The sequence below is a fragment of the Geotrypetes seraphini genome, chromosome 7 (genome assembly GCF_902459505.1).
Source record: "Geotrypetes seraphini chromosome 7, aGeoSer1.1, whole genome shotgun sequence".
Taxonomy (NCBI): domain Eukaryota; kingdom Metazoa; phylum Chordata; class Amphibia; order Gymnophiona; family Dermophiidae; genus Geotrypetes; species Geotrypetes seraphini.
The window spans coordinates 2,493,062-2,511,395 of NC_047090.1; the positions used below are offsets into that span (position 1 = coordinate 2,493,062).

Here is an 18,334-nt window from a genome sequence, read left to right on the forward strand (position 1 = left end):
TTAGTTAGAGCACTGGTCTTTGGCCTGGGGGCTGCCACTGGAGCGGACTGCTGGACATGTTGGACCACTGGTCTGACCCAGCAGCGGCAATTCTTATGTTCTTATGAAAAGGGAATATGGGCTAAGGAATAGCAAGGAAGCTGAGGTAAGGAGTTGTTGGATTAATACACCTCCAAGGATCTATTTTTTTATTTTGCTTCTTTTCCACTGGTGAGTCCTGGGAACGGAGCAGTAACCAAGCTGGCTGCATGGTGGCTCTTTCTGAATGCACAGAGCACTGTTTGAGATATAGAAGCTGCCAGGGGAGCTTGGAGCACTGAAGAGACACAGGGAAACTGGAGTACAGTGGAATGTGTCTGGTTCAAAGATTGCCACAGGTTGATCCGACTGTGCTAGCCCAGGTCTGCATTAAATGAAGAGACACAGCATGGGAACAGCAGCCATTTTAGGATTGGGGAGCCATGTACTTCCAACTTTTCTGACTGCTCTACAGCAAATCGATGCAGAAGATCCAAAGCTCTGGGAAGCCTTTTTTTTCCTGAATTTATATTACTTCTGCTTCAGGCTTATTACATGAAGCAGGGTCAGATGCCTCACTCCATGCCAACTCATCTCTGAGCTTAGGAAGCCCCTTGTCCTTTGGTGCAATCTGAGTCAACAAAGAGGCTTTGTTTAAGTCCAGAGGGGCCGAGATGAGCGATCCAGAATATCTGCAAAGGTTTTTGAGTGACAGGGTGCAGGCATATTAAGTGTCCCAGGGAGAGATCCAAATGAGGTTTTGGAGAACAATGAACCACCTCAAGGTGAGGGGGAATAATCTTTGAATTGTTGTTCTCTTTGTAGGGAAGAAATACCTTTCATGATATAGCACAGGCACAGGAAGCACTCGCTTTTTCAGAGCTGCCAGTAAAGGAGACGGGATCCTCTGGGAACCCAATTCCTGGAAGATCTACGGAATCCTGCAAAGGCATTCCTAGTTCATTAAGATATCAAAGAATTGCTCTCCACTGAGGCCCTGATGCTCTAAGGTCCACGTTAACATTCTGTGGGTCACTGTAGTGCTGGTAAATTTTCTGATTTCAAAACAGCAAACAATGCTCAAAGAACCTTGCAGCAAATGAGGTTCACAGAGGTCCGCAGAAATCCCATCCAATTATTTGTCGGAGAAAGTGACTGTCACATGCACAGAATAGTTAATGGTAAGAGGCATAAATGTGTGCATGTGCCAGGAGATCCTACGTTGTATGCATACATGAGCATGAATCAAAGGTGTGCCTTATAGTAGCACATGACAAGTGTCCATCGATCCATTGGAGGGAGGGAGAGGATGGGATGGAGAATTACCTACCGTATTTCCCCGAAAATAAGACCTACCCCGAAAATAAGCCCTAGCAATATTTTTGGGGTAGGTCTTAATATAAGCCTTACCCCAAAAATAAGCCCTAGTCCTTGAATTTACCGGCAGCAGGGCTTCCCCCTGCCTCCGCTGCACAGCCAAACCCCCGCTGACTCTTCCATCTCTACCTCCTGTCTGAACCCCGCTGACCCTCCGACTGCAAGACCTACTACCTCCCTCCACAGAACAGCATCGGCAGGACCCTAAACAAGCTGATTCGTGGTCTTCACCCACTGGGGCATTCCCTTTGCTGCATCACTGATGATGTCATCAGCAACACAACGCATGGAACCCCTGGCACGAGAAGGCTGCGAAGCAGCCTATTTAGAGTGCTGCCAATGCTGCTTTGTGGAGGGAGGTATGTAGGTCTCACGGTTGGCGGGGTTCAGATGGGAGTGAGAGATGGAAGAATGGGATGGTCAGCGGGGGTTCAGCTGCATGGTAGGGGTTCTGCTGCAACTGCACAGAAGAGAGTGATAGAAGCAGGACAAGGGTTCTGCTACACGAGGGAGGGATAGAAAATGCTGCGCACAGTGCAAGGATTCTGCTGCACAGGGGGATGGGAGGGTGAGGGATGGAAAGATGCTGCAGAGGGAAGGCACAAGGGGGTGGGTGAGAGGGGAGGAAAAATGCTGCACATGGTGGGATAGAAAGGAAAGAGGAAGAATTGGGGTAGAGGAGAGGAAGGGAAGGATGTTTGTTTTTTGGGCCCAAAATTAATATGACACTGTCTTATTTTCGGAGAAACACGGTATAAATGTGAAAATACAAGATATGTTTGGGGTTTTTTCTACACTACTTTGGCAGGACATGGTACCCTTATCCTGTATGTTTTGTTTTTGAAATTTTAACAAACGCGCATAAGACGTGCCTCTGACACGTGCGTATCAACACTGTCAGCACCTCCAGGCTACTATTAAATTTGGAGCTTTAAAGGCTGGCGCTTCATTTTGTGCATCATCAGGCAATGTCTGGGTGCTGCCCAGAGTGCTCATTTTAATATTTATGAGCTCATTTTAATACCTTTCGAAATGATTATTGGAGGCTACCACAAAGCACAGAAAAGACCACGATTAGCCAATTTGTGCATGGGTAGCTGAAATACTTTGACACTAAACTGGTTAAATCTTGTTTAACATCAATCATTAAAGGCACAGTAAGCTTAGAGCATCAGGGCCAGAAACTAGACTTCGAATGGAAAAAGCCATGAAGCTCCTCACAAGGTGGATGTTCTGATCATGGTAGTTACAAAGGATACCATCATCCCATACTTGAGGACATGCAGGATAGAAAGATAGATAGTTTCAAAGCAGGCATTTTGAGGTGGCAATTCTGTTACAGTGGTTAGATGTCCATGGAATGTCTGTGTTGGATCTAACAGCTCCTTCTGGACGATGGTTTTTTGAAGCTGTTTGAAACTGCTTGACTGGAGGTCAGGTTAGCAATATCTCAAGTTCATTTTATGACCTGATCAGGACCTCAAGGCTAAGAGATGGTGTTGGCTGTGCCAGCAAGGCATTTGTTGTTGCTATGTAACTGAGCAATGGATGTTACTTTGAACACCTGTCTTATCAGACTGCCCTGCTTAAAAGACCTTGGAAAAATCTAAGCCACAGAAGGTGCCAGAAGATAGACCCAGTAATTGGGCAAAACTCCATATGGCAAGCTAAGTGTTTGGAATGTGAGGCACTATGGGTTTGGCAAGAGTCCTTTCAGTGCAGTTATTTATCTGGAAGGCACAGTCTTTTTGGTCTGATAGAAAAAGTGCACCCAGCAGTGGCCCAAAAACTTCTGGAGGCTTCAGAAGTTAGCAAAGATGGGATTTTATTTCCTCCTTGAAGAGTAGATATGAGGGTGGCTATCCTCTGTGGGTCCTTGATGTAGTCAGGCAAGGTTATTCTGAAAGCACAAGGAGGAACACAAGTCTCTGGAGGTCCAGGAAGTATATGTTTATTCAGATAATTAGATTATAAACAACATAAAATTTTTATCAGACAAGGTTATGCCTTGGCATTCTCCCATCATCTTGCAGACATCTTTGTTTACTCCTTTTGAGTCTTAGGCAATAGGGTAGTTGTAAAGGCCACTGGATAGACAGCAGAACCTTGGGGCAGAGGTTCTGATGCCCAAAGAAGAGTGGAACACCAGCAAATACTTAAGTCTATATTGTGATGCCAAAGAAGGAGGGCTGATTTTACCCAGTCTTGGATCTCAAAAGAATCAACTTGGCACTGCAAATACTGTTTTCTCCATTCATTGTAGCTGTTTGCCAAAGAAAGTTTCTCATACCTTTGGAACCAATTTGGGAGAAACATCAGAAATTTTTACAGTTCTTGGTCCTAGGTGTTCACTATCAGTTTAGGCATTTCTGTTTGTTCTCTCCCTCCCCCCTGCTGTTTCCTGCCACAGAACAAGAAGTACATGTCAGAGGGGATAGGGGACTGGCAGAGCTGACAGCATGTACATGGAGACTGCAGGCCTGAGACTGCTTCAGTTGGTGCTTCAGGTGGTCTTCTGCTACTGCTGCCTGCCACTTAACCCATGATGAGGTCTCGTGTACCTTGGGTATCATGTGTTGAGTACCTCTGATCTAGAACATTATCATGAGATTAGAAGGACAGATTATTCTTTTCAGGGGTTGAAAGAATGGTAGGCTTCAAGAAAATCATCAGGTCAAACCAAATTCCTCCTTCTGGATCATCTACCACAGTGGTCCCCAACCCTGTCCTGGAGGACCACCAGGCCAATCGGGTTTTCAGCATAGCACTAATGAATGTGCATGAAGCAGATTTGCATGACTGTCACTTCCATTATATGCAAATCTCTCTCATGCATATTCATTAGGGCTAGCCTGAAAACCCGATTGGCCTGGTGGTCCTCCAGGACAGGGTTGAGGACCACTGATCTACCAGACCAGTCCAGAAGTATGGGATGTAGCAAAGCACTCCTTACTCATGGTCCTTAACACACCTGCCCCAAAGATTGTATTTTCCATATCTAAAACATCCAGATGGTAGAGTTTAAAAAAAGCATGCAAAGATGACCAGATCGCTGCCTTATAAATCTGTGCAGTTGACACAATCTACATCTCTGCCCCATATGCCATCATCCTTCTGGTTGAATGCACTCTAGGGTGTTTTTGAACTACTCTCCCCTTCAGTAATATATGCTGAAGAAATTGCCTCCTCTAGCCTATATGCTATAAGAACATAAGAACATAAGAAGTTGCCTCCGCTGAGGCAGACCATAGGTCCATCCTGCCCAGCGGTCCGCTCCCGCGGCGGCCCATCAGGCCCATCCCCTGAGTAGTGGTCTATATCTATCTATACCCTTCAATCCCTTTTTCTTCTAGGAATCTATCCAAACTTTCTTTGAAACCATTTAATGTTTTCTTGTCTACAACAGCCTCTGGAAGCACGTTCCATGTATCCACCACCCTCTGAGTGAAAAAGAACTTCCTAGCGTTTGTTCTAAACCTGTCCCCTTTCAATTTCTCCGAGTGCCCCCTTGTACTTGTGGTGCCCCATAATTTGAAAAATCTGTCCCTGTCTACTTTTTCTATGCCCTTCAGGATCTTGAAGGTTTCTATCATGTCTCCTCTAAGTCTCCGCTTTTCCAGTGAGAAAAGTCCCAACTGCTTCAACCTGTCGGTATATGGGAGATTTTCCATTCCTTTTATCAGTTTAGTTGCTCTTCTCTGTACTCCCTCAAGTACAGCCATGTCCTTCTTGAGGTACGGCGACCAGTACTGGACACAGTACAGGACACAGTCCTGTACTGGACACAGTACAGGACACAGTCTATAATAGACTTGCTATTGCTCATGACCAGTTCAGAGTCCTGACTAAAGTTTTTTTTATAGGAAGTCTGTTATGGATAGTTCTTTAGTTGGGGATGTGGATACTTTACCTGACAGACTAAATAAGGAGGGGGGTTTGGGTTTTTTGTAAGTTGGTTTTTTTTTTTTCCTTTCTTTGCAGAAATACTGAAGGGCATTAGACTACAGAGCACCCTATATAGAGCAGAATTCACAAATATTTGTTCTCTTTCTCCATCTGCTAATAGAAGGGAATAGCCCATGCATCTGGACCGGTATGGTAAAACTCAAAGGTCAGGTTTCTCCTAAGCAGGACTGGCTATCTCCTCCCCTCTTTTGATAAACTAGCAATTAGTAAAACTAAGAATAATATATTAAAACATAATGCATGCATTAGAGTCAGCATTGTTGTAACACTTTTTTATTTTTTTTTTTACTAAAAAGTGTTGTAATACAGAAAATTGGTTGTCTTCAGGTATGGAATTCAAGATTAGGCAAGCTGTTCAGAATATACGATGAGCACACAGAGCAAGTCAACTGCTGTCAGTTTACCAGCATCGACTCCCAACCCCTTCTGGCAACTTGTTCAAATGACTGTTTCCTTAAAGTAAGTGTTGTGTACAATGACTGGAAAATTCCTTCATGTTACGAAGAGTTTATCCTCAAATCCATTCCTCAAGGACCACAACCCAGCCTGCTTTTCAGGATTTCCACAATGAATATGAGATCTTATTTGCATATAGTTCTCATATATATTCATTGTGGAAATCCTGAAAACCAGGCTGGGTTGTGGTCCTCGAGGACTGGATTTCAAGACCTCTGTCTTAGGAGAAGATAGGACTGTAAGCAGAAGGTCAAACTGAATGATAGTGTTCTTCAACCTTTTTACACCTATGGACCGGCAGAAATAAAATAATTATTTTGTGGACCGGCAAACTATTAAGACTGGAAAAAAAAACCCGTCTCCATCCCATGTAGGAGTGGGGAAAGAGAGAGAGAGAGATCCATGGTGCATCTCTCCCACTCCCTCTACTGCCATATCCAACATTTTTCCCTCTTTCATCCCCCGGATCATGTGCAGCATTTACCACACATGGTTAGAATGAAAGGTTCGCTGCTTTGTGCGTGGCATGAAGATCTGAAACACAGTGGATGCCCCTGAGGGATTAGACAAATGAGAAATGATCTTCAAAAATAAAGGCTGATGTTTGACAAATATGCTTTAATACAAATAAGTACCGAATGGTGCATTTGACCTGTAGAAATCCAAACAGCAATTATGCTATAGGAGAAGGGAGGCTGACGTGTGCAGATCAAGAGAAATATATCAGGGTAAGGGAAAGGAAATGATACTTGATATACCGCCTTTCTAAAGTTATAGTCAAAGCAGTTTACATATTATATACAAGTACAGTGGTACCTCGGTTTACGAGTGCACCGGTTTGCGAGTGTTTTGCAAGATAGCATTCACAAAATCGGCGCCTCGGAAACCGAGCGCGCCTCGATTTGTGAGCACGGTGAGGGGGGGGCCCAATGGCAGCGGGGGGGGTGCCGGATCGCGGGGGGGAGGGTGTCAGATCACGGGGCCTTCGGGGGGAGCAGCGCTGCTGGCCTTGGTGGGGGGTGGTAACGTATCAAAGCGAGTTTCCATTATTTCCTATGGGGAAACTCGCTTTGATAAATGAGCATTTTGGATTACGAGCATGCTCCTGGAACGGATTATGCTCGTAATCCAAGGTGCTTATTTTATACCTGGGACAGTGGAGGGTTGAAGTACTCTTGCCAAGAGTCACAAGGAGTTGCAGTGGGGATTGAACCTAGTTCCCCAGGTTCTCAGGCCACTTCGCTGACAACTAGGCTACTCCTGCACAGAATGAGCATGTCTGATAATCTCAGATCAGCGTTTGATGAGGTACTGGTCAAACCTAGAGAGATACTAGGCTGAAGACTATATACATACTTTTATGCTGTCAAAATTGGAGTAGGGTAACCTAGTTTATGCATCACAGTTAAAGAAGTGGCAGACATTATAGAAAACCGGGGGGGGGGGGGGGTAGGGAGGGAGTTGTAACCTGTATGGAGTGGCTAATGCACTGGTTACTCTCTCCATCCAGAATTGTCAGGCACGCAAGTGAGTGATGCCACAAAAAGGTGCCAGAATTCAACAACTGTCCTAGAGCTTAGAACTTGTTTAAGGTTCTTCTAAGCACGTGCCCACTATGCTTCGTTTGTTCACTGAATGCAAAAAAAAACACAACTTTCATGTATTCCAAGATTTTCACCTACTGTTGTCTTCATTGGTGCTGCATACAGGTAAAAAAACATTAGTCTTTGCTTTATTACTCAGCTTAGATTTTATTTTATTGTTAATGCAGTTTTGGGACTTGAATATGAAGCACTGTCGAAACACAATGATTGGCCACTTGAATGCTGTCATCCACTGCCGATTTTCCCCAGATGACAAATATTTGGCTAGTTGCTCTGCGGACGGAACTCTGAAGGTGAAGTATTCCAATGTATCAGTACTTTTTTAAAGAAAGAATCAGATTGTGATGAAGATCTTTGTTACACATTTGATTCACTTTGCTAAACCTTGCAGCGCAATTTCTAGCAATGTTTAGCCATGCTTGGGATGAATGACGGGATGTACTGGCAAGGATGGGTTGAGGGGGGCACTGATATTGATTTGGATGTAACTTATGTACTGTACCCAAAGTGGTAGAAAATCAGAGATAATGAATCTCATTTGGGCAGAAAAGTGGCGCACCCTGAGGCTGTGGGTTCAAATCCCTCGCTGTTCCTTGTGACCCTGGGCAAGTCACTTAATCCCCTCATTGCCCCAGGTACACTAGTTAGAGTTTGAGCCCACCGGGACAGAGAGGGAAATAAGCTAAAATACCTGAATGTAAACCACTTCGGATATAAGTGGTATATAAATAGTTAAATAAATAAATAAATTTACTCAACACTAAGGCTCATATTCTCGAACCAGCGACAGTTTTTTTTAGGTGCCGGTAGACGCCCAAACTCAGTTAAAAATGCTGTTCTAACGACGTGTTTAACTGAGTTTTAAGATGCTTATAAAAATAGCACCGGAATTGTGCCTACAGAGACGCTTTAGGCCACCAAACGCCACGTGGGCATGGCTAATGCTAGAAGTGGTGTTAGGTGGCCTGAAGCGCCTCTGTAAGTGCAATTCACATCAAGAAAACCCTGGCCTACATTTCTGGCACCTACCTTTGACGGAGACATGATTCTGTACCCAGCACCATCGTGTGTTTGACACGCGATCAGCAGCCGCTTTTAAAAAAAAAAAAAATTTAAGGTGGCCGCTGACCACAGCACTAGTTACAGAATCCGAGGGGAATCCTGCCGTTTTTACAAATACAGGGCACAATTATAGGCAAAGGACTTTAATTTGTTGTCAACTAAGGTTCAATATTCAAAGTGATTTTTAACCAGCCAAAAATGGGTTCTGGCTAGTTAAGTTGACTGTTCAGAGCTAATTGCTAATTTTTAGTGGCACATATCTGGCTAGTGCCAAATTCAAACTGGCTATTTTGGGGGTATTTCAGGGGTAGAGTCGGCACATGGCCAGTTATGTTCTGATTAACCAGCCAGGTTAACCACAGAACGTCAGTCCTTTTTGCTGAGTAAGTGCTGGATACTATACTTAGCCAGCTCAGCAAACCCAGAAATTCATTGTCAAAGCTTGGACATTGGCCAATGTTAGAAGCACGATAGTGGGCTGAATGGACCATTTATCTAACCCAGGATGGCTGTTCTTATGTCTCCGACTCCTACTCTGAACATCCCAGAATACAGTGGTACCTTGGATTACAAGCATAATCCGTTCCAGGAGCATGCTCGTAATCCAAAATGCTCGTTTATCAAAGCGAGTTTCCCCATAGGAAATAATGAAAACTCGCTTTGATGCGTTCCTCTCCCCCCCCGAGAACCGGCATTGCTCCCCTCGAAGGCCCCCCCCTGCAATCCGGCACCCCCCCTGCCACGATCCGACCCTCCCCCCGCCACGATTGGGCACCCCCCCCCGACACGATCCGACATCCCCCCCGACACAATTGGGCACCCCCCCACCGCTTCTTACCCTCATCTGGGCACTCTTGAAGATCGGCCTACTCGTCTGCTGGGCCTTGAGCAGAGTTCATGTTCAGAACGTGAACTCGCAGGCCTTGAGCATGCTCAGATGCTGAAGGCCCAGCAGACGAGTAGGCCGATCTTCAAGAGTGCCCAGATGAGGGTAAGAAGCGGCGGGGGGGTGCCCAATTGTGTCGGGGGGGATGTCAGATCGTGTCGGGGGGGATCGGATTGTGGCGGGGGGGTGCCCAATCGTGGTGGGGGGGTCGGATCGTGGCGGGGAGGGTGCCGGTTCGAGGCAGGGGGGAGTGCCGGATCGCAGGGGGAGGTGCTGGATTGCGAGGGGGGTGCTCGTAAATCGAGCCATGCTCGGTTTCCGAGGCACCGATTTTGCAAATGTTTTGCTCGTCTTGCAAAACACTCGCAAATCGGTGCACTCGTAAACCGAGGTACCACTGTATGTACGTTGTGGGGGTATGTGTTTACTTTTTAAGTAGCTGAAAGTCCACTTGGGTGCATTCCGCATTTCTAAACAGTTAGATCCTGACTTATTGTTTTGAAAAATTTTTCTGAATATTATAATGAATTTAGCTTTCAGTAAGTTGGTTTCTGTCTACCTCTTTGTTTTATATTCTTATACAGCCTCTGTTTTGGAATTTAAGATACCTAAAATCCTCCTGGATTCTAATCTGTTGATGTTTTTCACTTAAGTTCTGGGATGTATCAGGAAATGAACTGAAATCAATAGATGTGCGAGAGTGCTTCAGAAATCAGGATGAACAACAGGAGGATCTGGATGTGTTGGTGAAGTGCTGTTGCTGGTCACATGATTGTGCTAGAATAATGGCAGCAGCAAAAAATGCACTTTTTGTGAGTATTTTGGGTAGAACCTTATTGACTGCAGGAGGTGAAAATATGCCCCCCTTTTAAACAAATTAGCTTAGATGCCCCCAATTCATCTATACCGTATAGTGAGGATGCCTGCTTATGGAAACGTTGCCTGTCAAATTACGATGCATTGACCTGTTTAGAAAGCAGCTGAACACTTGTTTGCTCGAGCTTATTCTTTATCTTAGCCTACAGCCTGGCCACCCTGAGTAGGCCCGTTCTTACTATTGGAGGCTAAGCAGGGTCGGTCCTGGCTAGTACCTGGATGGGGACCACCTGGGAATTCCAGGTGCTGTAGGCTGAGAAGCCCTATGTTGGGCAGCAAGAACATAGTGGAGCCGCACACTTTGCAGGAGAAGGCAATGGCAAATACCACTCCTGTACGATGCCATGAAACATCACAGGGTGGATTCCTTACTATGCATGTTGCCGTGACTCGGTGGCATAATCCATCCATTCTTTATCTGAATTGAAATATGCATGTGTTGGTATGGAAGTACAGCTCAGATTTGATTTGATGCAGCCACATCATCTGCTCTCCAATAAATTATCATTTTTGTCATGTGTTTGGTCTGTCTCTTATCAGCACTGCTCCAGCATTTTTGCAGATCAGCACCTCTCATTGTTTGTTTACATTATATATTCTGCACCACTGCTTCTGCGATAGCAGTGCTTGAATATATGCAAAATATTTAAATGCCGCAGTGGATTCTCAAAATAAATCATGTGCATCATGTGTTCTGCTTCTTACCTGCATTGCTTCAGAATCAGTGTGCACAGCAGCAAGCGCTGCCGCTATCCACACAGTTCTACAGATATAATTAGGACAGCATTTTTTGATGATTTAATTTTATCCATAGAGCTGGGTGGACTTAGGTGGGATGCCTTGCTCCGCTTCAGCATGATCCATAAAGTGCTTGGGCAGTTTATAAGGCTTTTCAGTGGCACTATACACATGGGGGGAATTCATCAAGCAGCATTACGGCTTAGCGCTGCTTTAATGTGCATTAAAGGAATTAGCGTGCACCAAATTCAAAAGTCCATTCTAATTCCCTTAATGCACGTTAAAGTGTGTTAAACTCTAATGCTGCTGGGTGATTTCCCCCGTACTGGCACTAAAATTTCACAGATGGAGGGTTTATACATTTAGCGGCTGCCACTTAATGTATAAACATTTTTTGGATATTGTGCTTTGTATTCTTTTTACACTTAAGGTGAAGTAAAAGTCCCCATCTTAATGACCCTTGGGATGCAACTAGCCTGTGGTAGCTCAGTACCACAAGTTAGTCACTCCCACGGTATATGAAAAATGTTGCATGCAATCAATCTCACAAGTAGCGTTGTTCACACTGCCTGGGAGCTGGCCAAACAGTACCCAATCTATTTTCCTTTACCCTGAAGGAACCCCTCCCCCCAATCAATCCCCCCTCCCCCAAAGGCTCCTTCATCCAAGCCCCTCTGGCCTACCTTGCAAAATCCTGTTGTTTATTAGGGTTGAGGCAAGAGTAATCCCCTGGTCACTCCTACCACTTTCTGGCTTCAGGTTCAGAATGGTACCGACAACCCCTAGCTGTAGTTTGATGGTACTATTGATAGGGGGTCAAGCTGGTGTTTAAAGGCCTCAATAACTCTCCCTCGCATTCTAAAATTGTTTCACTGCTGTTGAAAATTAGTTTTGGTTTAGCAGTGGTCTCAAACTCAAACCCTTTGCGGGGCCACATTTTGGATTTGTAGGTACTTGGAGGGTCGCAGGAAAAATAGTTAATGTCTTATTAAAGAAATGCTCAATTAGAATGTGATGGCACCCAGTCCTCAATTCTGGAAACAGACCAAACAATATAGACTGGTGTGTTAAATGTTTATATTAGTGGAGTTCTCAGATACCTACACCGTCAAATCATAAACGATTGTTCAAACGGCTCATGTAGGTATAAGTATCAATCATTGAATTCCACTTTTTCTCTTTTTTCCTCTTTTGCAGTACTCAAGTATTTGAGTACTGCAAAAGAGAAAAAGTGGAATTCAATGATTGATACTTATACCTACATGAGCCGTTTGAACAATCGTTTATGATTTGACGGTGTAGGTATCTGAGAACTCCACTAATATAAACATTTAACACACCAGTCTATATTGTTTGGTCTGTTATTAAAGAAATGACAATTTTGCATGAGGTAAAACTCTTTATAGTTTATAAAACTTTCCTTTAACAGTTAAAAGGAAAGATATATAAACTATAAAGAGTTTTACCTCATGCAAAATTGTCATTTCTTTAATAAGACATTAACTATTTTTTCTGCGGCCCTCCAAGTACTCTGTTTTTTTCTGCAGCACTCACATTTAAAGTTCAATATCTTTTCTTTCTCAAAACTGGCACATTTCAATCACTAAATTAAAAATAAAATCATTTTCCTACCTTTGTTTGGTAATTTCATCAGTCTCTGATTGCACTTTATTCTTCTGACTGTGCATCCAATACTTCTTCCCTTCTTTCAGCCTCCTGTATGCTTTCTCTCCTCCAGACCTCATTCCCTCCCCCAACTTTTTCTTTCTTTCTCTATGTCTGTCTTTCTCTGATTCCGTGCCCCATTTTTTGCTTTGTTTCTGGTTCCCTGTCCCCCTCCTTCTTTCTTTCTTCCTTCCTTCCTCCGTGCCCCATTTTTTGCTTTTTTTCTGGCTCCCTGTCCCCACCCCACCTTCTTTCTTTCTTTCTTCCTTCCTTCCTTCCTTCCTGCCCTCCCCATGCCACCGCCGCCGCGGAATAGGCTGCTGCCGCTGCCGCTATCGGGAACAGGCCGAGATCTCCCTGCTTCTCTTCTGCACGGGGCCGACCAACTCTCCCTGCCTGACGTCAATTCTAACGTCAGAAAGGACGTTCCGGGCAGCCAGGCAGCGATTGGATAGCCAGAACGTCCTCTCGACATCAGAATTGACATCGGGCCGCCAGAGTTGGTCGGCCCCGCAGGGAAGAGAAGCAGGGAGATCAAAGAATACGGTGCCGACCTGATTCCCGATGGCAGCAGTGAGAAGGGAAGGGAAGCAGGTTGGGCACCACTGCTCTAGACAAGCCACGAGCCACACTCTAGGGAAAACAGTGGACCGCCCCCCCTCCCTTGGTACTCCACTGGAGCAGCAGCGTGTCTGGCCGGCTCGTTCTTTCAAAGCCGCGGGTGGTGGCTCCTTGCGAGATCTGTGCCTGTGTCTGAAGCCTCTCTGATGTTGTGACATCAGAGAGGCTTCCGATGCAGGAGTGGATAGCGCAAGGAGCCGCCAACCCGTGGCTTTGAACGAACGAGCCGGCTGCTGCTCTAAAAGGAAGAGAATGATGCCTCCAGACCGCGGGCCGCAAATAAAACCTGGAGAGCCACATGCGGCCCACAGGCCGCGTGTTTGAGACCGCTGGTTTAGAGTATCAAAATATTTGCTTAATGTATATCAGAATTTCAATCTACACTGACACCTTTTAGATCGTCTTAAGCTATTTGAATTTTGTTGTATTTGTTCCAGGATTCAATTTTGTAAACAAACATTAACAGTTTCTTTTTTTTCTAAATATTTGTTAGACTATATATGAAACATAACCTTATGAGATTTCTTTTTTTTTTTCTAATTTAGTCCTGATCTTCCATATCCTTTTTTTTTCCAGATTTTTGATGTCGAAACTACTGACCTATTAATAGAACTACGAACAAGCTACCTTAGCACAATCCAGTATTGTGACTATGCACCTAGCAGCCAATCGATAGCGCTAGCTTTATCCCACTACTCAGTGGAGGTACATGCTCACAGTTAATGAGTTTGAAAATAGTCCTTGTGAGATCCATAGGGAGAAATTTCAATAAATGTCACCCAAAGTTAGGTGCTGGGATGATCCGTTCTAAGCTCCTTCATGGAGTGGCATTTACAGAATACTAGCTTAGTGCACATTTTGCAGTCAAAGGCTGATAATAAATTCTTGCGCCCAACTAATGGCCGTTAAAGTCTAAATTCTGGGACTGCCCCTGTCCTGCCCTTGCCCCTCCCATAGCCTTGCCCTCTGGAGTTGCGCACTATGAAATTTGTGTGTGCATGTTAGGGCAGATTCACACATTACTCTTAATTACTGCCAATTAAGTGCTTATCGACACCAGTGATTGATTGCTAGCAACTAGTTGGCTAACGATCTGCAATCCATGCCCAACTTTGGGTGACCTTTAATTAATTCCCTTTTTATTGGGCTGATTGAGGACATTTAACTAGCTTTCCAGTGGGGAAAATCTGGGTGATTTCAAATCTAAGCCAAGAAAACATGGTACGGAGTTTACCAGTTTAAGGATTTCTCTGAATTAGAAAATCCATGTTTTACTCTGTGATTCAGTCAAGGGTACGAGCGAGAGATACTGAATAGTGAGTATGTGTTATAATTGCAGAGAATGCACTGGAATTACTACTCTGGGATTAATTAACAATGCATATGGGGGATAATTTTATAGTAGGACACCTTAACCTACATGTTGGTATAAAATAGGCACCCAGAACTGTCCCCAGAAGTACACAATTTTACCCTTTTTTATTTGAGATGCAGCTGAGTTGCTGCCAATAAGTCTAATCCTAGGAAGCCATCTTGAATGTTCACTCAAAGAACTTAAATGCTTAGGAATCTTTCTGCTGCCATAGCATGATCTGCTAATTTTGCAAAGAGGGAAAGGTCTGAATACAAATTTGGAAGGAACTGTGGAAAATCTGTTGCTAGAATTCTTATGGCAGAAACGTAGTGGAATATAGCTTTTTAAAAAATTGTGGCAAGAGTTGCCAAAGTATATTTGAGCACATTTTGGCTTTTCTAATCTATTTTATTTCTTTGCAATACAAAATTTGTATTTAATTCATAAAAATTTAAAGGTTATATAGTGCTCTGTTGCTCAGGTGCAGCATTTAACTATAGTGTGACACTGAATATGAGCTCTGACCAACATGTCACCATCTGCTTAATGCCAGGATGGTTGGGGGGCGGGCGGTGGGGGGAGATGTGGAATGAGGCAGTTCTGGATGTTATCCAGGCATCACTGATACTCAGTATTGGTGCTCAGATAATTAATTGAGCAAGTAGGAATGTCCTAATCATGCCTGGAGATGACACTGAATATTGGCTGGATCCAGATAATTTCCAGCAGCATGCAAATGCCCAGAAGTTCAGTGGCTAGATTAGGCCTGGAATTGCATATCTGGTTTTAAATTAGCCTGCTATGGTCAGTGTTTAAAAAAAAAAAAAAAGATGCTAACTGCTACTGGCTGAACATTGTCCCCTTAATATTCCATATATGGCTAAAAAGCCCTAAATTGTATCCTAGTAAAAAAAACAAAACAATTCAACTTGAAAGTTATAAGAATTTATCACTAGTTCTCAGTTTACCTATGTATTCTTTCTGCTGGAGGTTTCTGTCATGCATCAACCTTTTATTTGTAAAGATTTGTTACTTTCACATGCTACTTTATCTGTCTGCTTCCCTCTGTTCATGTTTTATATGTAGAGTTGCCTGTGCTGTGACAATTGTGAGGAGTAAAAGTGAATATTTTATTTCTTTTCTTCAAGCTGTGGAACATAGAAACGAGTCTGAAAATAGCTGATTGTGCTGGACATTTGAGCTGGGTTCACTGCGTTGCCTTTTCTCCTGATGGATCTTCCTTTCTAACATCTTCTGATGATCAGACTATAAGGGTACGAGGCTTGCTGTATTTTTAAATATAACATGATTGCCAGAAAATAAATTTGTAATTAAAGTGGTTTTTCATGAATAAACATTGAGCTGAAGTTATCATCATGAGGAAGAGAGAGGCTAACCATTTGCTCTATTCAGTTATCTATTTTATGCCATCTGTCTTCCAAAAATCAAGACAGCTTTCTGTTCAAAAAATTGGAATGGAGGAGTAACCTAATAATTAGACTAGCGGGCTGAGAACCCAGGGCAGTCTGATTCAAATTCCCCGTAGCTCCTTTTGATCTTGGGCAAGTCACTTGCATCAGGTACAAATTTATGACTCCTTTTACTAAGCTGCAGTAAAAAGTGGCCTTAGCATGCCCTTACATGGGTTTTTTTTCCCAAGTTTATTGGGTTTTGATATACCGTTTATCTAAGATTGGTGGAAAACTGGAATGCTCATCCGGAGGCTGTTATAGCGGAAAATACCCTCCAGGGATTCAAGACAAAGTTAGACAAGTTATTCCAGGACAAGCAGGCAGCATATTCTCACTGTTGGGTGATGTCAGCGACGGAGCCCCGGTACGGACCACTTTAAAAGTGCATTGCCACTTTAAGAACTTAGAAAGTCGCAATAGCCCGCACTGTGCATGCGTGAGTACCTTCCCGCCCGACGTAGGCGCGCGGTCCCACAGTTTTCCATCATGATAAGGTGGTTCTGCGTACACATCCAAAGTTTCTTCCAAAAGTTGTCTCTGACTTTCATCTCAATCAGTAGATTGTTCTACCAGTATTTTTTCCTAGGCCTCATTCTCATCCTGGAGAAGCAGCCTTGCATACTTTGGATTGTAAACGAGTTTTGGCTTACTACCTTGTTTGCAGAAAGCCACACAGAACTTCTCTCCAACTCTTCATCTCATTTGATCCAAACAAGTTGGGGCATCCTGTTTCCAAGAGAATGATTTCCAACTGACTAGCTGCCTGCATCTTGTTCTGCTATGCTCAGACCGGACTGGCACTGGAGAGCCATGTCACAGCCCATAAAGTTAGAGCTATGGCAGCTTCTGTTGCTTTCCTCAGATCCACTCCCATTGAGGAAATCTGTAAAGCTGTCACCTGGTCCTCAGTTCATACTTTCACTTCTCACTACTGTCTGAAGTCATTCTCCAGGAGGGATGGGCACTTCAGCCAATCTGTATTACAAAATTTATTTTCCTAAAGGCCAACTTTCCCACCATCCCATTCTGTTAGCTTGGAGGTCACCCAGCAAGTTCTGCCTGCTTGTCCTGGGATAAAGTACAGTTACTTACCGTAACAGGTGTTATCCCAGGACAAGCAGGCAGATATTTTCACTGATGGGTGACGGCACCGACGGAGCCCCGGTAAGGACACTTTAGAGTGAATTGCACTCTAAGAACTTAGAAAGTTCTGGCTAGCCTGCAGCACGCATGCGCGAGTGCCTTCCCGCCAGACATAGGCATGTGGTCCCTCAGTTTCTTAGTTTCCGCAGAGCTAAGAAATCGTGTTTTCAACGGTTGTTGAAAAATTTTTTCTTTTCACTGCCTTCCCGCTCTCGTGGTTTTTCTGACTTTTTCATCAGTTTCTTCTTTTCTTTTATCATAATATATATATATATATATATATATATATATATATATATAAATAATAATAACTAACTGAACTTTTATAGTTTATTTATTTTTTTCTTTACCGTTGTCGGTTTGGCTTGGTGGGGTCTTATGGATCACCATTTTGTTTTCTCCCCACTTCATGGCTTTTCTTCTGTGCAGGTTTTCCCTGCTCATTTTACTTCCACGCGATTGTTTTGTTGTGGAACTTGTCTTCACCGACATCCTTCTGTGATTTTGGCGACGTCGAGACCTAGGCCTTGCCGATTTTTTTTTTCCTTTGCTTTTTTCATCTTCAGCGCATTTTCATGTGGATTCTTCAGAAGCAGTTTTCTGTCGGCGCCGCCAAGAATCCGGCACCAGCCGGCGTCAGTGATCTGGTGTCCAGGGTACTTCCAGCACCGCTCTTCCAGTCCGCACCAACATTGACGATCCTACTCTGGGTAAGTTGGTGCTATTTCTTCCTTGGGCTTCAGGTCATTGTAGCAGTGAGTCTAATCCTGCCGACCTCTTTTTAGCCCCATCTTTGGCTCTGTTTCGATGTCGATGGCTGCCTTGATATGGGCATGTTCATCTTGAAAGCGTGGAGCAACACCGATGGTACCGGTCATGGGCCAAGGGTACCGATGTTCTTTCCTTTCTATTCCGGAGCGACACCAATGGTACCAGTCATGGACCAAGGGTACCGGTGTTCTTTCTTTCTGCTCAGCAGCGACACCGATGGTACCGGTGTCATTTTCTTTCTGCTCCTTTAGCGATTTGTGCCTTGATACTGGCATTTTCATCTCTGGAGTGTAGCATGATGATACCGGCGCTGTATCCATTGGTA

The 18,334-nt window shown here is 44.0% G+C and overlaps 1 protein-coding gene across 10 annotated transcripts in view; it reads left to right on the forward strand.

Annotated features, from left to right (window-relative positions):
* APAF1 (apoptotic peptidase activating factor 1) overlaps positions 1-18,334 on the forward strand; it is a 134,378-nt gene that overhangs the window by 78,674 nt on the left and 37,370 nt on the right. For 9 of the 10 annotated variants that reach the window (XM_033951404.1, XM_033951402.1, XM_033951395.1 and 6 more), the window contains 5 exons: positions 5,689-5,820; positions 7,589-7,714; positions 10,023-10,181; positions 13,846-13,974; positions 15,772-15,897. In XM_033951404.1, the coding sequence (XP_033807295.1) occupies positions 5,689-5,820; positions 7,589-7,714; positions 10,023-10,181; positions 13,846-13,974; positions 15,772-15,897 (672 nt within the window). Of the gene's footprint in view, positions 1-5,688; positions 5,821-7,588; positions 7,715-10,022; positions 10,182-13,845; positions 13,975-15,771; positions 15,898-18,334 lie in introns of those variants that run through there. The other variant, XR_004540082.1, reaches the window with a different exon arrangement.